Below are 26,329 nucleotides of genomic sequence, written 5' to 3'. Positions count from 1 at the left end.
ATTATTTATATTAAAAAGTTAAAGAAAGAAAGTTTAATCTTCTTTTTTTACATTATTCCGTTTATTTTGCATCTTTCCTTCCAAAAGAAAATTGTATTTCTGTCACAACAATTATCTCTTAATAAAGTTTTTTTTTTTATGAAATGTTTAAATGTCTGTTTACGTTTGATAGTTTTCAGTTAAATACTTTTAAAATATTTTTTTTTTGCATTTTTAAGTTCCTACATACATTTTCTTTTGTATTTTTAAAAGTAAAAATACAATTAACTAGAAGTCCGGTATTCTTTTAATTTTGTTATTGAGTTCTAAATTCATTTCTGATTATTCATTTAAAAATAGAAACATAAACAACTTTCGTATTGTAAAAAAAGATTTTTTTTTTTTAGAAATATTTCTCGTGAAATAATCTATGTATAGCCCATAGGTTATTTCACGGGAAACCAGTAAAATGTTACAATTTTTACCTTAAGTTTTTAGTTAAGGGGTGCCCCTTTTTTGAGCGAAGTTTTTATAATGAATGAATGCCATATACACACGCATAAAAAATTATTCTAAGGTCAACATCACTTCAGCTCGGAATATTTACAGAAGAAAGGACGGTGGGTAAAAGGAGATCTTCAGTTCAATCATTATAATATGTGGAAATTATTTGGAAACAAAATTCACCGGTATAAATTTTTATTTACTGTGATTTTATTTTAATCTTATAAAGGGAAGAAAATAATAATTTTTTAACAATAAAGTATATAAAATAAACAAACAAAAATAATAACATTGAGATAAATGCAATAATATCCAATAATGTGTATTGAAACCAATATAAATCTTGTACAGCTGGTCTTAAATGCGGCGCACCTTTGTGTCTTATCACATATTCTACCCACCAAATAGCAGTTTCCACGTTTGCCATTGCTTTATCTTTTGAAATTGCTGATAACCTTTCCATGTTTCTTTTGTATCTAAAAATGAAAAAAATAACATACATACATTATGAAATTTCATATGAATTTTTTTAATGTTTAAATGAAAATCGTTTTAAAGAGAAAAAACTTAAACCAAGACATATTACGTCCATATTTTTAAATAAAATAATTCACGTTAATAACTACTAATAATAGAGGCAATATTAATAAATATTGCCTCTGCTGTAGCATACTTAATAAGGGAAAGTTCAGCAATTAGTCACGGTTTTGGTTATCTGTGTTTTACCAACTATCGACAGTACAAGACTCCTTTCTTCCAAAAATACCGAAACGTATAGAAATGTCTACAAAATGATCGTTATATCCGAAAGTACACGCGTATTTAGGGATATATACGTACATACGTTTTTCATTCAATGACATACCTAACTTCAAATATTCTGTAATCAATAATAAATATGAATAAAACTGTTAAAAATTAAATTTCTAAGAAAATTAAAATTAGAAGGAAAAATTGTACATAAAAATATTAAATAATGATTCGGTAAGCATACTTACTTGTCGTTATTCAATAATTCCTTCAAAGCATGGTATACTTTATCGTATGTTACTTCAAAGAAATTAATTATGAGTCCGGCTTCTTCTTCGAAACTTTTCTTTGCGTTCCATTCTTGATCGTAAAAGAATGGTATTGATATTAATGGTACTCCGTAATGTACAGCTTCCTGACGACTTTGATGGCCGCCGTGAGTAATAAACAATTTTATGTTTTTGTGAGCTGAAATAAATCAAAATTAAAAAGTTTTGATAAATGGTATTTCAAATAAATTTATGATTTTTTAAATTTATATTTAATATATTGTAAAAATAACAAAAAAAAACTATTCAGCTTTTTGTTGATATGATTTCGTAAAATTAAAAACTCTCCTAAAATTTTTAGAAATAATGCAGTTAAAAATTTCATTATCAGTAAATGAAAAATCATCGGAAGTGAAACTCAAAATTCTATTTTACCGTATAATATATTGAAAACTAAAATGTATATGATTAGTTATTTGTCCATTAATAAAGACTTACAGTGCTAACAATCATTGAGAGCTGGTATATATTAGCCAGTTTAGAATAATACTATTGAAAAATATTTCTCTCTCTCTCTCTCTCTCTCTCTCTCTCTCTCTCTCTCTCTCTCTCTCTCTCTTTCTATGATGGCAGAAAGTCTCCAAAGCCTTCTACTCTGAACCTTTCTTTTTAGCTCGATATAGGTTTCAAAATTTACATCCCTTAATCTGCTTGATATACTTCAGCCTTCCTCTCCCCGATAATGCTTTCCTTCAATCAACGATAATTTGGAGCAGCCCGTTGTGACGTAATATGTGGCCAATTAGCGCATCACTCTTTGTAAGAGCATTCATGAACTTCCGTTCTTCATTCATCCGGCTAAGTACTGCATTACTTGTAACTCCGTCAATCCACTTAATCCTAAGCATTCGTCAGTAACACCACATTTTAACGGCGTCTAGCTTCCTTCTTTCCGCAGTCGATCATCCAGCTTTCGATACCGTACAAAACTACATTCCATACGTACGTTTTTAGAAACTGTTTCCTTATATCCAGATTTATGTTGGTAGTATAAAACAGTGTTTTTTCCTGTTATAGACAATTCTTGCTTACCGCGATTCTAATTTTTATTTTCTTGGAACTTCTCCCGTCTGGCGTAATTTTATTGCCTAGATATATAAATTCGTTAGTCTCTTGGAGAAATCCTTCAGCAGTTTAATCTGTAAACTTCTATATACCAGATCACATACCACTTTTTTTGGTTTTTGTTCTGTTTATTCTAAGGTTGTAATCTTTATAAATTTGGAGTCCATTTTTTCAATAATGTCGATCATATCCTTTTCATTATCTGTGATCGCGGCAAAGTCATCCGAAAATCGTAGCTTATCAATTTTCTATCCCTGGATGCTAATGCGTACTCTGACTTCTTCCCTCACTTGATGTAACACCTCGTGTACATAAGAGTTAAAGAAAGTCCAGATGATTCATCGATCGTTCCATCTGATCCCTCTCTTTCTGAGTATTATGAACATTTCGTCCCAGTTCACATTTTAAGGTCGATAAAGGTGATATACACATGTTTCTCCTTTCTTTGGCTCTTTTGCATTAATAATCTTAGTGCTAATATAGCTTCTCTTGTTGTACTCTTCCACTTCTGAAGCCAAACAAATCTTCACGGAAGACCTTACCTAATAGACAAGACATTTCTTGTCTATTCTTTGCAATAGTATAGATGTTATTTCATCGCACTTGCTTTCTTTGATATCGGGACTATCACACATCTCTCAAAATCTTCAAGTATTTTTCCTGTTTCATATTCCTCACAAATCAGATTATAAAGGGTTGTTCCGTTGAGGAAGCGTTTCGCCTCTTCTTTGACTTCATCGTTGCTCCGGAAGCGTTGGCCACTCAAGTGTTCCTTTAACTTGGGGAACAAGTGACAATCATTAGGCGTGAGGTCCGGAGTGTAAGGTGAATGGGGCATGACAGTCCACCCAGAAGACCTAATAAAATTAATCTAATTTATAAATAAAAATCAGCATTTGTAAGATTAAGTAATATAATTAATATTTTATTGAATAATTCATTAAAATATATGAAAAGGAAATAAAATTATTAGAATGAGATTAAAAAGCAATGTGATACGCGGTACCGGACAAATGTATACCGAACGAAAATCCAAGATCAAACAGTTCAGGATATGGAGCAAATACGTATAAAACTGCGTCTGATGATACGGTATCACAGTTATTCGAACAGCAAGATTGTTAAATTCCCTATTTTATCCGCAGCAGCGAACGTGTTAAATTAAAAAAACATGAGAATAATTGGCTATTTATGATCATTAATTGTAAAATATATAGAATATTTACCAAGAATGTCCTTTTGCGGTAACCATTTTTTAAGATACACATTTGCTGGTTTATTGGGAAATTCGATATCAGATTCCCATTTCATTAATACTTTAACTTTAGGAAATTGTTCAAATGCTTTTACAAAAGCATTTCGTGTTTCTTCTGATAATGTTGAAATTTTCTTATTACTCCCTAGACTGAAGTAAATGACACCGTCTTTTGCATTGTCCATAAAATTTTGTAAATCCTGTAAAAAAAGATTAAAAAGTTACTTCTGATAGATTTATTAGAATTTATGAATGTATAGAATTCAGGTCATGATTAATATTCCAGAGGTAATACAAAAAACAGCGATCGAATTGCAATGTAATTCTAGAGCGGAAATTAGCGTTACCTAATTACCGCTCTAATTTTGTTTTTAGTCTATCTTATCATATTTAATTTTATTTTCTTAATAATTAATAAAAAGTTTTAAATTATTGATTTATTAAACTTAATAATCCTGGTTTCTTACAAATTTTGTTGAGAATTTCTTAATATTTTTATGATTTATAAACTATATTATTAGCGTTACAAATAATAAATTGATTTAAATTTAAACTAAGCATGTCTCCAATTAATATTATTTTACGCTCTTTAGTGAACCCTGTTGTCAGTCAGGATCAGAACTTTTTTTTACTAGAATAAAAGGGTTTTTTACTGGAAAAGATTGGAAACATGGATTCCGAAATATCATAGCCTCAGGTCGAGCTTTTATATATCTAGAAAATTCGAAAAAAGAATCGGCGGACAGCTCTATAAAAAAAATCTTTCCTATAAAACCTCAGGACAGAAATGTCAGTGTTGGGCTCGTATAAATCCCAACAACTTTAACCCAGATTGAATGGTTGTTTAATAAAAGTGGCAGAGATCTATTGCACGGTAAAAATATAAAGGAATAATTGGTTGTTTATTTACATCTATATCTCGATGATCTCTTATCTCTTTTACATTACTAAGTTATATCATTTAGTTACAATATTAGTAGAACAAGAAGACATTATTTAACTTTGATATTTTTGTGGTTAAGAAAATGAAGTAGAAAAATATATAGCAATTATTACCTCCCGTTTAGACAGTGTCTTTTTAAAGAACTATAAATTGTTGAATTATGATTATCGATTTTTGATGTTTTAAATTGATGGAAAACTCTGGCCGAAACCTTATCAATTTTATGGTTTTATGAGTTTTGATGTCATCTGTTTTTTGTTTTCTGTTAAATTCTGTAAAACTTTAGACGACGTATCAAGTCCAGTCAATAACTAGTCATTTATAAATAATAAAATTCTTCGTATTGTTATGAAAAAACTACTCCAAAATTCTTATCAAATAAAGCAATCAATCTTCATGAATGAAAATCCTTTTCTTTCAACGCAGTTGAAATGAAATTAATACTGATCCAGTTTATATCAGTCCGTTTCTCTGGTCAATATGGATGACATGATGTATTAGTATTTGAGTTTCTGTTTGCATTGATTCGAGAAAATGCAATACCAATGTGCAAACGATTCAGTATTATTAAACAAAATAAAAATGTTTTAAGAGTGTTGACAAAAAATTATCAAAAATAGCGGATCGGATGCAGATTCAAAATTCTGACAAAATTGTATATTATTTCTAAATAAATAAAAAGCAATGAATAAATAATATATATGTTTTATGGCCTAAATATGTATATTTATGTGTGTAATATATATATATATATATATATAAACACACATATCAATTATATTTACAATTTTTCGAAAAATCACGACGCCAGCGCAACCTTGCGGATCCGTTTCCTGCAAAAATATGTCGTTTCAGCGTAACTAATGTATATTCTGAATATGAGCCAAATTAGACCATAGATACAATTTTTCGAAAAATCACGACCGCAGCGCAGCAACCTAGCGTGTCCATATTCTGCAAAAATATTTCGTTTCAGCGTAATTAATTCATATTTTGAATATGAGCCAAATTCGACCATAAATACGATTTTTCGGAAAATCACGGCCTCAGCGTCACCTATTCTTCTATTTTATTATTTCTTGTAAATATACAATAGCCGATTTGAAATATACGTAGTAGGAAAAAAAAATCATTTATTGTACTATTTAGTTAGTATATGTTTACTAGCTTACACTTTCTTTTGATTTACTTTTCTTAAAAAAAAATGTTTTCACTGTTTTTGTTTTACGAAAAACTAAATTTTGTTAATTTCCTTCAACGAATATTTTTTCAATGGTGTAAGTTAACAAATTTATTATAAGTTTAAACAATATTTTTATTAGAATTTTTATTAATATCTTATATATATATATATATATATATATATATATATATGTGTGTGTGTGTGTGTGTGTGTAGTCGCCGAGTGGCTTCGATGGCACGTGGCACTTAATAACCTTGGGTTGGCCCTGAAAATGTCTGATTTTTGCGTTAGCTCTGAGAAGAGCTGTTGGTCCGAAAGCTGGTCTACGGCAAAGTCGGGGAGTCACGGCCCGTTCATTGGAATCAGTCTGGGCTTCCCCTCAGCGGCAGTTGGGTCCCCACTACAGCGTGGCAGAGGTAGCTCTCAAAACCGCTCAGCGGTTCTCCATGAGGGATCCCATCCACGATTGAAGCCCGACGAGCTGGAGCGGGTAGAAAGCGTCCACGTCCAGCGGCTCCCTTGGCGAGCCGGGCAGGTCTGCTGCTCCGGCGGGGATGTTAGCAACCGCCGGAAGTTCCTACGTTGAGGCGGCTAGAGAACTTCTTCTTGTCTTCTTCCATCTTCTTCTTCTTGGTCTTCTCTAGGTGGTGGTCGTCGATTAATTAAAAATTCACTCTCGTGCACGCTCTTATATTGGACCTTGAGAGTGGTGGGGCAGCGCAGCTACGGAGGGAGAACTTCGCGGTCATCTGTGAGACGCGAGTGATGCTTCTACGAGTGCGTACGTATACTGTGCTCCAGCTGATATCTGAGCTGGTATCGTGTTCGTCCACCGATATTAAATTCGATATTTATGTGGTAACAATATGTATGCATATATATATATATATATTTATTTATTCTTATTATTACATTATAAATAAAATATTTATTCAAATGCACCTTTGGTAATGGCTTGTTTGGTTTTATATGTAAAGTTCCAACGTTAATCGTATTTGGCTGTACTGGCATCGGATATGATTGTGATAAATCTCCAGATAATATTAATAAACTGTTATCCATTTCAAGTTCTCTTGATGAAGGTATGTCATTTCCAAAATGCTTTTTCATTACAGCATCCATTTTGGGGTAAGTATAATAATAACGAATATAAATCTCGTATAATAAATAATATGTATTCATTAGCCGTTCAGAAAACGTCATTTTGTCACTAAAAGTGGTCACAAATGATGGTATATACGACGGATTAACTGGATTACCCATTAAAAAATGTACTGCTCCAAATAATGGTGTGGTAAACATGACTATAGATGGTACGTTATAATGATATTTAAATGCTAACAAGCCTGGATGTAGTCCTTCGTAAATTAACAAATCAAATTTTGTATCGTTTGACCTGAAACATAACAAATAAAAATGTATTACTTTTTATATCTAATTGTTATTATACATTTTTATAAGTGGTTACCAAATATTCTCGCTAAAAACAGGAGTTATGATGGTCCTTAATAGAAAAATGAATCTGCTTGGTTATGGAACTCCAAATATTTCAGCTAACAGGAAATCGTGATTTTTTTATAATAATTATTTTCAGTATAATAAAAGCGGGCAAAGTATTGTACGAATTTTACGATTATTAATTACAATGAGCAGTAATCTTAGTAATTTAGCCGAACAGTATTTATTTAAAAAATAAAACATAAGGTTAAATTTAGAAAAAGCAGCATTCTTCATTTGATGTTTGTATTTTGTTTTGTTCTGATTATTTAATGATCTCGTGTTAGAATTTTTATTGTATTTTCAACTTATGATCTGTACTTATAGTATGACTGTGTGTGTGAGCGATCTTCCCCGCCATGATGGAATGAGTTATTAGCTATGCCAAGAAGGGTGAATAGCCAGGGGTGGAGGTTTAGTCGATAGTGTGCAGATACGCTCTTCCTAAATTCTAGCGGGACTTGTTAGCGACCCCGACACTGCTTCGGCAAAAGAAAAAAAAAAACTGTTAGCAAGAGCAAAGTGTTTCCCAATTTTCTCTTGGTAATTTTTGTGTTATTTAAAAAAAATTTAATCGTTTACAATTAAATTTGGCACAAATTATTGTAATAAAATAAATCAGTCATTTCAAATTATTGTTGGAAAAAATTTTATTATTAATTTTTCAATATGGTGAATTACATATTGTGAAAATATTTCTTATTTTGGAAGATTTATTATTGTTTCATATATTGATAGATTCTTTTATGATTTTTTTTTTTTTTTAATCACTTATATCAAAATTTTTACTGATAGTCAAAAGAGAAAATATTCTTTTTTCAATTTTTATGTAATACAACGCACCAAGTTTATTACGATATTATTTATTTTAACCGTATTTATTTCAACTATATTTACTAACGGTCACAATAAATAAAAATCAGAATTCGAATACAACCTGAGCATATTTTTTACAGCTTCGGAGCTAAATGTTTCATCTATATATTTGGCAAGTAAATCATTTACAGGCGGAAAAAATTCCCTTGGCGACATATAATTTTGGATAGAAAAACTATTACTTTCGCTTTCAAATTTACTAAGCGTAGCGTAACAGATGTTTACATTGATTACATGAAGATTTGGATGTGGTTCCTGAAAAAAATAATTAAAACAAGATGTAAATTTTATTTTTATACGGTTGGATAATTAATTAAAAATTGTTCATTTACATTTTTTAACGGCTTATCGCCCAACTAGACTATTTAGACTAACTCAAGCATAATTTTTAAAAGTATGATTTTTTTTAATACAATGATCTTCTTCAGCAGTGTTATTTTTATCTATAGATGAAGGTTACGTATATGAGGAACAGTTCGAAACATCGTTTTTAATACCTTTTTTCGTTTCTTTTTTTTAATTCCTTTAAAAAGAATGATGTAAACCTCACAGTTATGGTTTTAGATTAACATCTTGATTCCTTGTAGGAGAAGACATCTGTCTCGTGACGATCCCGGTCGCCACATCAGCCACTCCGTTTATAGGTATGATGTGCCTTACTGTAGGTTGTCTTTTAAAACCTCTAAATCTCACCTCACATCGTCACAACCTCACATCTTTTAAATCATTACCGTCATCAGTTTGGCTTCTGTCAGGATGCCATTGATGCAAATGTATCGACACACATTTCGATGAGTGTATTTACACAACTTACTATAGCATAAATACGGTTTCTTTCAACCTCGACCACACTATATCTTAAAACTTCAACTCTCAAGTTAACCAAATCGCGGACGAGCTATTCCCGCGTTTTCTTCTGTCACAGAATATTTCAAACGAAAACTGTTTCCCGCTTTGGGAACGCCATATTTTTCGTTTAGTTCGTGCGACGTTGTTAGTTGCCGGGCCAACTGCTGTTTATTACTCTTCTGCTATTACTGCAGAGCAGGTGGCTGCGCGCAGCTGACTTATCCCGCCACCGGTGCTCTCTTAGTCTTTTTTCCTACAGTATTTTTTAAAATACTTTTAAATAATTTGTTAATTAAAGACTTTTTTTACTTCTAAATATTAACTAATAATCCATTTCTTTTACTAATACGTTTGAATAATTATTAATTAAAATACTCGTAATAATAAAAATAATTAAATTTTTATGTAAATTTATAAATAAATAATAATAATTAATTAATGAATTCTAATTCATACAGTATAAATAAAATAATAAATTATTATAAATTAGATAAATAAAATTAGTTCAAAAAAATACAAATATAAAATATGAATCTACGCTTAGAAATTATATAAAATAATTTGTAAATTATTTGACAACGGACTGCTTCTAGCCTTTAAAAATTAGCTGTTTCTGGTGTTGTGATTATTTAACACAAGTGTTGTGTTAAATGAAAAGCCGGAGGGAGTCGTTTGTGCGCAGCCACCCGGCGCATACGTGGACCGCTCTGGGCGAATAGCAGCTAAAATAAAAATATGAGTACGTATAACAAACCCACGTGCCATCATTTTTTTATTGGAAATATATGTATTTATATATATAACATTATATACATAATAATATGTCAGGATATAATTATTTTTTCAATATTATAGCATAATTTCGTAATTACGCTCTTGATTTTTTTATTCTTAAACATAAGATAAAATATTTTAACAAACAACTTATTACAAATCTAAACTACTTTACTTAATTTTTTATAAAAAAAAAAAAAAAAATAAATAATAAATTTATCATAAATTAGATAATTCAATATAACTATTAATACTTACCAAGATTTCAGGATTACAAGTTATTACTGTTACATTATGGCCTCTTTTGATTAAACTTGGAACTATACCAAGCCAGGATTCTTGATGACTGTACGATGCAGTAGGACATACTGAAAGTATATTACTACATGCAGTTAAATTCAATACAGAAAGGATTAAAAATGAAACGTAATTAATAACCTGTAAATAAAAGAATATTTATTATAAAAAAAAAAAAAAAAATTAACAAACTGGTGTAAAACTTTAATCCCACATGTAATTACACATGTATGCTTGATTGTATTTTTAAAATTATCTTTAATCTAATTTGAATATAAGAAAAGGAAACAATGGCTTACGGGAGAAATAAATTTAATATAGGGGGAATAAATAAGAATCTGTTCTTATTCCATTTTTCTGAAACCCATCAAGCATATATATATATATATATATACACATACTGTCCCACAAAGAAACGCAGAACCATTTAGGATATATTCTAGTCGAGAAAATAATGAAAAAAAAATTCTTATAAACATAGAAAGGGGCGCATTGCTCCCTCCAAATAACTAGGGACCCGGTAGGCGTATTCTTGATAGTTCATAAGCTATAGTACCGAAAGGACTTCAGCGGACGGACTGAAGCGGAATAACGGCGGGAGCATGAGGCTAAAAATCTTATTCTCCCAGGGTCAAAACCAGTAAATAATTTTCACGCTGGTTCATACGGATAGAAATGCAAATCACCAAATCCGTCCATAAATAAAACTTAAAATTTGTTACCGTCACTAAATAACACCCAATAACCCGCCCGATAAACGAATGACAGCAGCAAGAGATATTATCCAGGCTCTGGGATCTGTAGGGAGAAATATTGAAACTCCCGCCATTCTTGCGTTCCGTTTCTAAACATAGGCCTGGAAAATCTTTGTTTTCGAATTACGGCTAGCGAAAGATTTCGCCCGGATTTCAGCTCTTTTATTAAAAAGAAGCCCTACTGTAATTTTTGGTGGTTTCTTATGTAATTTCAGCTGGGAAATAAGAGGATTTACCGAGGCATTTACATCGGGTGGAATCCCAACAAGGCCTGGATAATTATTGTGATATGTTAAATGTTAGAGAACGAAAGGCGACTCCTGTTCAAGCCCATCAGGGCTAGCAACAGGGGCGGTGATGTGGCTACCAGAAGCGTCACAAGGCGGGTATCTTCCCCTACGGTGGTTGGGATGGGAAATAGGATAAAACAGGTCCGAGAACTGTAACTCCAGTAGCTTTTAAGGTATCGACGTAAAACACAAAATTCGGTGTCGAAAACCAATTTTTTTTAGTTTTGTAGTACAATAGCTTTGTTAAATGACTTTCAAATTTGGAAGACTTAGTAAGAAAACTTTTAGAAAATTTAATTCTGAGAAACTTAATTTAAATATAGTCAATAAAAAGAAAGTAATAACTTTTAATAATTGGATTTTTATTGCAGCAAAACAGACGAAAAATAGACAGAAAATCGTATTATTTTGTTCCAAATAAACATTATTCTTAATATAGCAAAACGAAGAACTAAAATACATAAAATGATAAATGGTAACAGAATAATAGACGTTACAGTAACTGTTCGAAATTCCCCCCTTCACTATGTACACCGCATCCTGCCCGACGTAGAATATTTCCGGTGATTTTCTGTTTCATCTCAATATCGTTTCGTATAAATTCCAGTAGCATTTCGTATTTTAATGAATAACACTTCTTTAATATGAATCTTTTATTGGTATACTATCGCTTTCATATTGCCCTAAATGAATTAACATAGTGGCGATAAGTCAGGTTATCGTGGTGGCCAACTGATTAGACAACCACGTTCAATCCAGTTTAATAAATTAGATTTATTATCTACAGCAGTATTAGATTCAGCAATCTACAATTTAAAAATTTCCGCGCACAATTCTCTAAAAGTTTCCTGTGTGTGTAATAAAAGAGAATATCGTTAAAAAAAAATTATCTTGTCTATTTAATTATATTATGTACAAATACATCGCAACCAATTACTATTCTACACACACACACACATACACACACACACACACACACACACACACACACACACACACACACACACACACACACACACACACACACACACACATATATATATATATATATATATATATATATATATATATATAATAATAATTTTAATTTAAGATAAATAAGATAATTAAATATATAAGAATTTTAATATTTTTATAATTATACGGAAAAGTATTACAGATCTACCTGTGCGTCGATAAAAATATTTGATTTTCTGTTAATATATTTTTTAAAATTATGTCAGTTATAATTTAGCGTCAGTTTGTTAACAAAAGAAGATGGCTATCTTATAACTTCCCTTGGAATTTCCTCAGAACAACTGACAAAATTACTCATATATATTGAAGTTATTACAACATAATGTAATGATCTGTAAGGGGTGTTATGCGATATCGCTCCCTTTAAGTTACATCAAAATAGACGACGTGTAATGTTAATTTGTATTTGAGACAGTTGCAATAACAATAAAAAATTGGTTAATATATAATATTGAACAAGTGTTAAATACGGATAAGATACTAGTTTTATAACCAAATAAAAGATATAAGCCAGCAAACATTTTAATCATCGTTTCAGTGATTTTAATAAACTCTTGAACAATAACAATGGACTACAGATAAAAAAAAATTGCATTATAAAATTTAATTAATTCGTAAACAATACGAGCGTAGTGTTGAATCAATCAACTTATTATTATTATTACTTATTATTAAAAAGAAATTTGTGATAATTAATTATGTTTTTTAATTCTATTAAAATAATATATTAAGTAAATTTTTTAAAACAATGTATGCCATTTATTTTTCCATTATTTATTATTATTATTATTATTATTACACATGTTTATAAGATTGTTACACATACCTGCAAGGAAATTTATGTTAATTATTTCATCAATTTTGTTTACAGTTAGGAATGGTTTATATGATTGAATATCATATAATTTAGATTATATTTTAAATAAATCAGTGAATAACTTTAAATACACATAAATTAACAAACATTTGAATTAAACATAATTATTTAATCATTATTCTTATCGTTACATTTTATTAAATTTCACTTTATATTTTTGTTTTTGTTTTACTAAAATTAGGTAATAAATTGTCAAAATATGTATTTAAAATAGCAATTATGACATTCTTTCTCGCAAGGGTAAAGGTTAAACCACAAACAGTTCAGCTAAATTATTAAGAAAGCTACTGTAAGCATGTGGACTTGTCTGATTGTTCCGTAACCTCTGCACTTTATATTATTCTGTCTATTTGTATTTGTTTATTGTTAACAATAAACTATAAACTATAAAAATTTAAGTGATACATTAGAGAGCTTGGTGTGTAAAATTTATGAAAATGGGGAATTTCCATCAGACTTTAAAAAAAGTGTTATAGTTATGATACCAAAGAAAGCAGGGGCAGATAAATGTGAAGAATACAGAACAATTAGTTTAACTAGTCATGCATCAAAAATCTTAACTAGAATTTTATACAGAAGAATTGAGAGGAGAGTGGAAGAAGTGTTAGGAGAAGACCAATTTGGTTTCAGGAAAAGTATAGGGACAAGGGAAGCAATTTTAGGCCTGAGATTAATAGTAGAAGGAAGATTAAAGAAAAACAAACCGACATACTTGGCGTTTATAGACCTAGAAAAGGCTTTCGATAACGTAGACTGGAATAAAATGTTCAGCATTTTAAAAAAATTAGGGTTCAAATACAGAGATAGAAGAACAATTGCTAACATGTACAGGAACCAAACAGCAACAATAACAATTGAAGAACATAAGAAAGAAGCCCTAATAAGAAAGGGAGTCCGACAAGGATGTTCCCTATCGCCGTTACTTTTTAATCTTTACATGGAACTAGCAGTTAATGATGTTAAAGAACAATTTAGATTCGGAGTAACAGTACAAGGTGAAAAGATAAAGATGCTACGATTTGCTGATGATATAGTAATTCTAGCCGAGAGTAAAAAGGATTTAGAAGAAACAATGAACGGCATAGATGAAGTCCTACGCAAAAACTATCGCGTGAAAATAAACAAGAACAAAACAAAAGTAATGAAATGTAGTAGAAATAACAAAGATGGACCACTGAATGTGAAAATAGGAGGAGAAAAGATTATGGAGGTAGAAGAATTTTGTTATTTGGGAAGTAAAATTACTAAAGATGGACGAAGCAGGAGCGATATAAAATGCCGAATAGCACAAGCTAAACGAGCCTTCAGTAAGAAATATAATTTGTTTACATCAAAAATGAATTTAAATGTCAGGAAAAGATTTTTGAAAGTGTATGTTTGGAGCGTCCTTTATATGGAAGTGAAACTTGGACAATCGGAGTATCTGAGAAGAAAAGATTAGAAGCTTTTGAAATGTGGTGCTATAGGAGAATGTTAAAAATCAGATGGGTGGATAAAGTGACAAATGAAGAGGTATTGCGGCAAATAGATGAAGAAAGAAGCAATTGGAAAAATATAGTTAAAAGAAGAGACAGACTTATAGGCCACATATTAAGGCATCCTGGAATAGTCGCTTTAATATTGGAAGGACAGGTAGAAGGGAAAAATTGTGTAGGCAGGCCACGTTTGGAGTATGTAAAACAAATTGTTGGGGATGTAGGATGTAGAGGGTATACTGAAATGAAACGACTAGCACTAGATAGGGAATCTTGGAGAGCTGCATCAAACCAGTCAAATGACTGAAGACAAAAAAAAAAAAAATTAGAGAGCCAAACGTTAGGATATTTATAGTGCAGGTATTGTAACATTAGAATCTGTTAAAGTCACATGGTTAGTATTAGTAATATTAGTTTACGAATTTTAGAATTATAATTTTTATTTTAAATTAGTAAATTTTTGTTTTAATTTATTTATTTATTCTACATGTAGCTAATTGGTTTTATTATACTTTATTTTATCATTTTATTTTCACGGCAGTATATAAAAAAAATATAAAATTCATTCAGTGATTTGTAACAGTATTTTTAAATGTTTACACAAATAATACATAACGGATCAATCATATATGTGTATACATATATACATATATATATATATATATATATGTATATATATATATATATATATATATATAAAACCACCGAACTGCGAAGACTTCGACATTCCGATGGGGTTTGTGTCGAGGATACGACAACTGAAATATCGGGAAACGATGGGGTAAAGGACAGCTCCGTATGCAGCTGCCGTTCGCCCGTGCTTGCAAGGGTGGATGTTGGTGATGAAGTGCGGAGATTCCCGAGCCCCTGAGCGAAAAGACTGAGTCCCGGCGGGGCCGTCCCTTTGGGGGGTATCCCTGTTAGAGGCGAAGCACAAAGGACCGAGTCCCAGTTGTTGGATAAATATGTAAATGTTTAATTGGGTTGGTCGGTTTTCAAAATAAACAAAAAATCGTAATTGAAAATTTGTAATAAATAAGTTTTCTTTTTATTTACTTTTTACTCTTGCTGGATTTCCTGCATATATGTGTGTGTGTGTATATATATATATATATATATATATATATATATATATATATATATATATGATCATGTTATATATATATATATATATATATATATATATATATATATATATAACATAATACGAAAATAAATTTTAATTTTTTTTATTTCTACACCGTATTTATTTCCTAACCAGTTGAGCATCGTTCTTCGATAATAAAGGAATACATAACTTGGTCTGTATTTTTAATATTACTTATTATCATAGTAAATAATATAATTTATTCCATATTCCCTCACGGAAATTTCTATCTGTAATATAAATAATGTTCCTCTTAAAACTATTAAATTCTGATTAATGAAAGGATTTTAATACTTTTCATGATATATCATTAAAGTTTAATTTAAAAAACAATATTGAGGTTTTGATACTTAGTTGTATTATACGATCAAACAAGAATAGATGTTTGATTTCACCCAGTCGTAATCATGTACTATAATAATTGATCGGGGTTGAAAATATTGTTCCTAGAAAGGAAAACTTTACATGTACGAAACATAACTTTTATTATTCGCAGAAAAGCTATTTACCTAAGTTTTTAAATGAGGGTATATGTCTAATAAATCATGTTTCATGTTTAAAGGTAAAATATATTTTAATCGTGGTTTGTGATATTCTATTGTACTATTTATTAAAACTAGTACAGCTTTCATGCGATAATTAAACAAAAATAATAACCGATGGAAAAAGATTAAATTTTAACATAATATCGGTTGTAAACGAGGTTTGAATAAACTAAAAGTTTATTTATTGTTTTATGAACGACAAAAGGATCATCCGTATGAATTTACATACTTAGAATACTTGGGCAGTAATTACGACTTTCAACATTGCAAATCTTTTACCGCCTACATTTTATTTTGTGAAAAAACATTAAAAAAAGTTAAATTTTTAGGTTAAAAGAGAGCTAAAGATTATTAGAGAGAGTATTATATTCAAACGGTATAACAAATTTAAAAATAAAATAAATTAATGATATGTTATCAATATATTGCAGGAGTAATAAAAAAAAATTAAAAATTCTGTATGTTTTCCCCTTTAATACATTTTTTCTTTTTTTTTAACCTCCGAGTCCACAGTTAAGAAGCATTACTTCAGAGGATGAGATGAATGGTTTGTAGTAGTAGCGTGTGTGAAAATGCCATGTCTGACCGGGATTCGAACCCGGGACCTCTGGGTGAAAGGCCGAGTCGCTACCACTCGCGCCACAGAGGCCGGTCCCTTTAATACATCTGTCTGAGCTATATTTCCCGGGAAAACAAAATCAGAGTATAGTTCTTAGTTATTATTATTTCAGTTTAGTGTAGCAGATAGTTAAAAATCCGAGCGAAACAAGCAACCGAAAATTTTTAACAGACATTATACATTTTTACTAACGTGTACGAAATTTAAATATATTGATTTATTAATAATTACTTAAATGATTTTATAGTAATTACCTGTAATTGTAAAAATATTTTTACGATAATTAACAATAATAACAGTGAAAAAAAACTATGAAAATATATCAGGAGTTATTAATGAAATAAAATCTAAATAAAATTTTATCTAATTAAAATCTTTTAATGAAATAAAAATGTGTATATGTACTTTAATCGGCGTACAAATAAGTCATGTGATGTCCACATCTGATTTTTATTTTTTTTAACGGTAGAGAACTTTTTTAAAATGGTAACCGCTATTACATTTCAAAGTGTTTTATTAAGTAGGCGAAAATGCTGGAAAATTTTATCATCTATGCGATTCTGATTTTTTTAAGGATTCCTTTTGTTTTTATTAAAATGTATTCTATTTGAAAAAAAAAATTATTGTATTTTAGTTTTTTTTTTGTATTGGAGTGTTTCAGCAGGATACGATTATGGAAGTTTGGAGTATTTTTAAGCACCGAATTAAATTCTATATTTCTAGTTATATTAGATTTAAAATCAAAGTTTTAGTGAGTATAAACTGAACGGTTTTCTCCCAGTAGGATAGTATTTTTTATTTTTTATTAATATTCTTCTAAATTTATGGTGTTATAATAATTATTAAGGGCTGAAAAGTTTGACGAAATTAGGGGTTATGTAATCAATATTAACCCTATGGCGGCCACTAGGAACTAAGATTTTTAAAATAGTTCAGGACTTTTTCATTTCCGTTCAGTGGTTCTGAGATTCCCCCAGACAAACGAACAGGCTCTGCGTTTTTGTATAATAGTACATAAAAATGATGAACTATTTCATAAAATACTACACCATTTATTGTTATTATTTCAAAATTTATGAAAATTAATAATAATAAGAATGATTATGCTTACTCTATAAAAAAAAATGAATGAAAACATACCATGCTAGTCGTAATTGGTAGCTCAGTTGTGATTTTCAGTTAATCAGTTTCAATATAAAGACTAGGATCCGCTGGTAGTAAATATAAACTACTGTATGTACGAGAGTATGTCAATGTATTTAACAGTAGTTGTTGATCGTAAGCCAATTATTCATATAAAGGTCACGTGTACTGACCTTAAGATGCAGTTCTTGGAAAAATGTTAAATTTTATCATTTTCTTGAGTGCTATAAATGCAATCTATGAAATTACATATCTTATATGAAATTACCGAAATATTAATTAATATATCGTAAAGAAGTACCGTATGAAAATTAAATTAAAATATCTTTAATTTTTCTTAGAAATGTTCGTTATATACTCTGATAGCTGATATCATTTCTAGAAAGAATTACTATACTGTTTTGTTTTTTTTTTAACTGTGTAGTGCTTGAATTTATTCCTCCGTCATTAATTACTTTTGTCATGGCCAAGGAATTCGAAAATTCATTAGAAAAATATCTTCAGCCAACTCTACTCCTCTGTCAAGATCAGCATATCCGACTTCCACCAGATTAAATCTGATATATCTTAATGAACGGATAAAAATTATTCTGAGGACGACATTAAGTCAGGTTAGAATATTTGTTGCAGAATTATCAGACGAGAGGACTTTGAGTAAAAGGAATTGTTCTGTTCAACCTTTTTAATATTAGGAAATATTTCGAAAAAATAATTCAGTTATCTAAATTTAAATTACTCCGATTTTATTTTAATCTTTTTAAGGGTAGAAAATAACAATTTTTTAACAATAAAGTATATCAATAAAATAAAAGCAATAATATCCAACAACGTTTATTGAAACCAATATAATTCTTGTAAAGCTTGTCTTAAATGCGGTACACCTTTGTGTCTTACCACGTATTCTACCCACCATGCAACAGTTTCCTCGTTTTGCATTGGTTTATCTTTTGAAATTGCTGATAATCTTTCCATGTTTATTTTGTAACTAAAAATTAAAAAAAAAAAAAAATATTCTTTATGATACATATCTTTCGTCATATTTATAAATAAAATTAATAATTCTATTGCCTCTGAAGTTGCATAGTCAGAAAGGAAAAGTTCAGCAATTGGCTGTGATTTTGATATTTGTTTTTTTTGCAGATATCTGAATTACAATACCCGTTTTATCCAAAGATATAGAAAAAATATAGAAATTTCAGAAAGATCTGTATACGTAAACGCGTACGTACGGATATACACGTACGTTGTGTATGTTGTGTTGGCATGTATTTTGTTTAATATTTCTAAACTGGCTGAACATAAATTCTTTGATAGTAGCTAAAAATGAATTCTTAGGAATAATTTTCAGCATTTTTAATTCTTAAATATTTTTACTGTAATTGTAGAAAATTGAGGTTTAGTGCCATAGAAATATGTAAAATTACAAATTTTTAATTGAATCATATTTTGGAGGAGGGGATATTCAACATTATTTCTAAACATTTTTAGTATCAAATCTGAAAAATCCGTTGATCAGAAGAGTTGAAGTGTTTTACAAATATTTGGCTATTGATATCACCGTATTGTCCTAATTTTTGATTCCATCGGACAAGGTATTCAGGTTCTTTTTGTAATAGCTGAATAGGATCCTCATTTAAAATATAAATTTTTTTTGAATTTTAATTTTCAAGATTTTTTTTAGCAGTTTATATTCTAAATCAGTCTTCTTCAACCCCTGTTTTTTATGGCAGATCGGCAAAATTATAGAAAAATATAACGGACCGGCACACCGTCAGCTTAGATTTTTTGACGAGCAAAAAATAATACTTATAATCAATCATATTTTTATTTTATTAGTAATTAAATTTACATATACATATATTAATATAATTTCTATCTATAAAAAAACAAAACAATATAAAAATGAAAAACAAAAAAATAAATATAGGTTGTTGTATTTAAAAATGGAAACTACAAACAAATCATATTACAAACTAATTATAAATAATGAAAATTAGTGAGAAATTTGTTGTTGCTCATTTTGCACATTTGTGTCAATTTCGGTTTGTAAATTACTTAAACATAATCGAAGAGATGGATTAATTGATAAACACATACCTCAAAAAGTATAGAGAATTCATTTTCACCCCGTCACTCACACCATATAACCGAAAGTAATACGGTACTTTTCTTCGAAAGTCGTTAAAAACAAAAATAAAATTTTTTTATCTCTGCCGGCCAGTAATTATTAAATTTAGGACAATTTTGTTTTAAATAACAATTAATACAACTGTCTTGTACAAAATAATCGCTGGTTTCAAAGATAATTTTCGTGAAGGAATGTTTTAGTATAAAGTTCGCACAATAAATATCCCAAATGTTTAGGAGAATATTGTATTAATTATAAAAGTAGAAATTCTTAAGTTTATAAACTTCAGATAAAACAGGTCCCAGAAATATAACTCCAGTAGCTTATGAGATATCCGACGTAAAACACAATATTCGATGCCGAAAAACAAGTTTTTTGTTAAGTTTGTTGGTAAACAAAAAAGGAATCAAAGTACCCAATTTTCGTTGTTGATTAGTTGTTAGTATTTCTAATCTGTACAATAACATATATTTAAATATTTATAAAGTAACATACTGTACACATTTCAATTTATTTTAACGTAATTGTTTCGTTTTACCTGTATAATTATTGAATATATGCAGCTGAAACATTTTTTTATAAATTTTATATTTCTTTTAAAATTAATTTTCAATAATCAGCATTTTTTTTTTAAGAATGTTTATTACGTACAAAAAGAATAATTCGATATTCTGTCTATTTTTTGTCTGTTTTGCTTCAATAAAAAACCGACTGCTTTTTATGGACTATTCATAATTTTGATTACATTTGGTCAAGTCAAGAGGCTTGGGAGACTCATCACCTTGGGTGCCGTATATTAACATCTTACATAGAATAATATTTTACATAATTGCTGTACTTCTATAGTTATATAGTTAATGAAGTGCTCCACTTCATTTTCATTCTAAACATAGTAGTCTTTTTTTTTTCTTTTTTTTCTGAATTTTTATGGGCATCGACTGCTAAGGTCAGTAGCCCTCGTCACAATCTTTAAAAGAAACTACTATCACCATCTGGATCGTCATATGTAAGGGTGTAAAGGGCCCTTACATTTTATTTAAAAGCACAAACTACACAAAACATTTAAGACATAAAGACAAGGACAATCACAAACACTTATGGGGTGTAAAGGGCCCCAATATTAAAATTTGAGATAGGTTCCCAAAAGACCATTAAATTAAAATTAAAATTAAAACTTATCCTACCATATCTTTCTTTCTTTCTTCTTCGAGTCTCATTTATAGTTTGTTTAAGCACCCTCGGGGCGACCAGAACCGCCGTTGAGCAGTATATCAGTCGCGCCAGGGTGCCGTGGCAGTTGAATCCTTCTTATAAACAGGCTATAGACATGCACAGCGCACACCCACAGCCTCGCGCCCTCAATCCATCCTTGAGGGTCCCCCATGCCATCATCGGACACACCCCGACTCACTGCTCTTGAATACAGGTGAGCCAAAATGGCCTAGGCAAGAGGGCTACCTCCCGTCACTATACGTGCCAAGTTTCAAGACTCCCTTATGTATATATGCATACATTTAAAATTAAAATTAAACTTATCAATACCATTTTTTCTTTATATATATATATATATATATATATATATATATATATATATAAACTACCGCTTAGAGTTTCTTTTGTCACAGCTTTAAACTTTCATTTTTATAGACTTTTAAGAAGTCCACTGGCGTGTAAAAATGCAACTATATTTTCTTCATTTCCATTATCCAGATCAGCAGTAATATTATTTCTAAAACGGAACCTCTTTCTGAGGTCCTCATATATGGTACACTCTTCTATAAGATGCTTGATTGTCAGTGTTTTATTACAAACACCGCACATTGGTCTCACTTCGCCGGTTAACAAATATAGATTTGTTAATCGCGTATGACCGATTCTAAGTCTGGTCACCGCTACTTGTTCACGGCGAGTCAACTTATAGTCGCTTTTCCATTTATAAGGAGAAGATTTTACTGTGTTTAATTTTGTATTTAATCTCCTCCATTCAGCATTCCACTTGTTTTTTACTATGTTTGTTAGACGGTTTTTAACATCTGCCACTCTTACAGGAAATGCATCCAAATCATCGCAGACTGTTGCCTTTCTGGCAGCTTCGTCTGCGATTTCATTACCTGTAATAACAGCATGCCCCGGAGTCCATACAAATACGCATCGCTGTCCTCGTTGTTTTAGTACGTATAAAATGGACAGGATGTTTGCAATTAGGACATCCTTAATGTTCTTGTTCCGAATTGCGACGAGTGCACTTACTGAATCGGAACATATTAGCACTCTCTCTTCGCAATAGTGTTCAGTGTAGCGAAGAGCTTGCTGAATTGCAGTGAGTACTGCCGTGTAGACACTGGCCACATCTGGCAGTCTCCAAAAGTGGGCTTCTTCATTTACATATATCGAGCATCCAACACCATGTTCGGTTTTAGAACCGTCAGTATAAATTTTAATATGTTCTTCGTAATTACTGACGGTTGCCAAAATTTCCTGCTGGATGATCACTGCTGGTTTCTTTTTTATTTCTCCTTGAGAGAGATCCAAACTTGTATTTACCGCTGGCAAGAGCGATGGCGGTATTTCTCTAGTAGAAATTGCTAGAGTCTCTGGTATAGCAATTTCATATTTTCTTCTTAATTCGTGGTACCTAATTCCGGCTGGTCTGGAATAGGTAGCACGACGTTCGTATAATGCAGTCATGGGATGATTCGTAAACAATTTATTATTTATATGAGCAGGGAAAGCCCATATATTTGCTGCATATCTTAACAAGAGGATCTCTCTTCTATAATGTAGTGGCATTATTCGGGCTTCAGACATCAGACTATCCGCCGGACTTGTGCGGAAAGCACCTGTTGCGTATCTTATTCCGCTATTATGAACTACGTCTAACTTTCTTAAGTGCGACTTTCTAGCGGATGAATATACGATATATCCGTAGTCTAGTTTAGATTGAACCAATGCTTTATACAATCTCTCAATGTCTCTTTTTCTGAGCCCCAATTTAAGTTCGATAAACATTTTATAATGTTTAGGGCTCTTTTGCATCTATCACTCAAGTCCTGTATATGTAATCCCCATGTAAGTAATTTATCCAATACTAGTCCCAAATACCTTACGCTGTCTTTATATTGTATTGGATTATCATCAATTGTCAACGCAGGACTTTGATGAGGAATTCTCTTCCTACAAAAGTGTACACAGCACGTTTTTTCTGGTGAGAATTGGAATCCATTATTCCTTGCTACTTCATTTAGAGGATTGATCGCTCGTTGCAATTTGTACCTCACCATAGCAGTCTTGCTGCTGGCATATACGATTGCCAGATCATCAACATAGACGCTTTTGCTGATTTCTACTGGAATGACTAATATCAATTTATTAATGGCAATGGTAAACAAGGTACCGCTCAACGGCGAACCTCGCGGTATGCCATTTTCCAAGATTCTTTCACATGAATATTCATTGTTGACGCGTACTTGGAAGGTACGGTCATTCATGTAGTTGCTGAGCAGTATAGGCAGATTGCCACGAATGCCCCATTCATGTATCTGGAGCATTATACCATGACGCCAGATCATATCAAAAGCCTTCTGAAGATCAAAGAAGACTCCGACACAATGTTTCCTTTTAATAAAGCTGTTATATATAATTTCCTCTAAGCTGATCATTTGATCAGTGGTAGAATGGTATTGTCGAAAACCTGCTTGATACGGTGATATCAGGTTTTCTTTTTTATTAATCATTTTTTCCAATATTTTCCCCATAGCACACGTCAAAGAAATAGGATGGTAGCTATTGGGGTCTGTTAAATTTTTATTTTTCTTTGGTACTGCAGTAACATTAATGCAGTAATAATCAATGAGAACTTTTCAACGATATATCCTAAGTGGTACTTATTTTCATTGGTTCAAGGTTTATAGCCAAATTAAAATTTTAATTAATGAAATATTTGGATCTTACACGGGGAAGGCACATCGGTTCGAATCCGACATCATCTCATTTACGACAATCCGACATTTACTTTTTCTTTTTTTTTGGAATATATAGATTTATTAATAATTATTAATCTCCGATTGTGAAAAAAATTTGCGAAAAATGATAATTCAATAATAAGAATACAAAAACAAACATCAGAAGTAATTAATGAAATAGAATTTTATGCACTTTCCATTAAAAAAAAAAAAAAATATCTATATGTAATTTAATATGCCTACAAGGAAATTATGTGGGGTCCACATCAGATTTTTATTTACTGTATTGTGTTTTTCATTTATTATATATTAAAGATACTTCTATTTTTAGTAATATATAATAATCATATTTAATGTAATCGACTTCAATTATTCAATTTTGGCTAGAGGTAGAAAAATAAGCGAAATATATAATGCGCTTGTAAATGTAGTTAATTAAACTGAATAAACTGAAATCGAATATTTTTATGAATAAAATAATAGTAAACATGCAAAAGTTAATTTTTCAATATTTTCTAAGCTCAATTACAGTTCTGTTATTATATCTGATTATGATTTGCAAAAAGTAAATTCATCGTTACTTTAGGTAAATCCTTTCGGAAAATAAAAATATTTTGAAGTTTAAAGGAGATTAAATTTTGTACATGAATAATTATTTCACTGATATTGAAATTGATGCCGCATACAGCGAGGAAGGGTTGATCGTATAGAGATTAAACAAGTAGTTACTATAACTCTGATTAAGGGCGCTGTTGTCAAAGCAAGCAATATATTGCGAAATGAACTAGAAGCAGCCTCGCACGATGGCACAGTTAGTAGTGTTGTTCAATTCTCTAAAATAATTTTGTAACTTGCAAACTACGAATAAATCCTTTATTAATTTTATAGAAGTACGGTATATTACATTATTAAATGTAAGCTACTTTTGATACGCCTGTAATCGGCGATTAGTAGATTTATTGAACCTATATTTTTGAGTTTATTGATTTTTACTATAAATTTTTAAAGCAGAGAATTTTTTAAGCAGCTCATATACTTTACGTAGACAGCATCAATTATTTCATCATTTGAAAGAAAAGAATTAAGAATCCTTGGTTTATTCTTTTATAAATTTATATTTATAAATAAATGTATGCTTTTAATTGTAGTATGATGAAAATGCTAAATTAAACGTCCCTAATTCAACTCCAGACAAGGATTTAAATTTATAATAAATGACTGAATTTGCTTTCATAAAACAACCTTCATATTTATGTTAATCTGTTTACACCTAGTCTATAAAACTTGATCAATTAAAAAAAAAAAAAAAATTTATAAAGATTATAATCTAAAAATTGGTCTTATATAAAAAGTGTTTAATAAAAAAATAATTATATTACAAATAAAAAAAGGAAACAACATATGGAATATTAAAAATTATTATAAATCCACAACCCATAAATCCATAATTTGATTTTTTATTGATTAAAGATGAATTATTTCTCTAAAGAAAATGATTCGATTTGATATCATTTATCACTTCGTATTTCTTTCGGATGTTTTCATATATAGTATATACTTTTCCAGTAGATGGTTAACAGTAAGTGGTTTATCAAGTAAAATTGATATTAGTATTTATTCGCCGGTAACCGGCGAATAAATAGTAATATCACACAACTGTAACCGGTAACCGGTTACAGTTGTGTGACTGATTCCGATCAGGTGGCGGTTGGTCACCGCCACTTGTTCTCGTCCAGTCAATTTAGTGTCGGTCTTTCATTAATGTGGAATGATTTTAATTGCATCTAATTTCGGATTTAGTCTTTTACATTATTTCTCCCATGTTTCTAATAGTGTTAGTTTACGATTTTTAACATTTTCCACGCGAATAGGGATTATATCCATATTCTCACAAATTGTTAACATTTTGGCAGCTTCGTCTGTGCCTTCATTTGCCTGAGATACCACCATGCCCTGGAGTCCATACAAATACGCAGCATAGCGTCCCATTCGATTTAATACATGCAGAACGGTCAGAATGTTTGTGATAATTATTTTTTATTTACGTTTTAGGGGTATCGACAAGTGCAG

The 26,329-nt window shown here is 30.4% G+C and overlaps 1 protein-coding gene across 2 annotated transcripts; it reads right to left on the bottom strand.

Annotated features, from left to right (window-relative positions):
• Positions 1–671: 671 nt before the first annotated feature.
• LOC142329048 (UDP-glucosyltransferase 2-like) lies at positions 672–18,290 on the bottom strand. Of its 2 annotated transcripts, none has more exons than XM_075373317.1 (7): positions 18,167–18,290; positions 10,263–10,442; positions 8,443–8,636; positions 6,951–7,404; positions 3,854–4,082; positions 1,482–1,701; positions 672–959 (listed from the first exon to the last, which is right to left on the bottom strand). In XM_075373317.1, the coding sequence occupies exons 1-7, from the start codon at positions 18,167–18,169 to the stop codon at positions 683–685; spliced, it is 1,557 nt and encodes a 518-aa protein (XP_075229432.1). In that variant the 5' UTR covers positions 18,170–18,290; the 3' UTR covers positions 672–682. The 2 variants fall into 2 exon arrangements, with proteins under 2 accessions (XP_075229432.1, XP_075229433.1); XM_075373318.1 differs by having other exon boundaries at positions 10,263–10,372; positions 18,167–18,280.
• Between the last annotated feature and the right edge of the window lie 8,039 nt (positions 18,291–26,329).

Source organism: Lycorma delicatula, chromosome 8 (assembly GCF_047948215.1).
Source record: "Lycorma delicatula isolate Av1 chromosome 8, ASM4794821v1, whole genome shotgun sequence".
In the NCBI taxonomy this organism is placed as follows: Eukaryota; Metazoa; Arthropoda; class Insecta; order Hemiptera; family Fulgoridae; genus Lycorma; species Lycorma delicatula.
Note: the sequence above shows the minus strand (reverse complement) of the source record. Positions and strands in the feature narration are given on the sequence as shown.

Excerpts from the sequence above, each read along its gene's own strand:
- LOC142329048 (XM_075373317.1), bottom strand. Across the intron at positions 8,637-10,262 it reads CTTGTAATCCTGAAATCTTG|GAACCACATCCAAATCTTCA; the intron begins GTAAGTATTAAT and ends TATTTTTTTCAG. Across the intron at positions 1,702-3,853 it reads ACCGCAAAAGGACATTCTTG|CTCACAAAAACATAAAATTG; the intron begins GTAAATATTCTA and ends GATTTATTTCAG.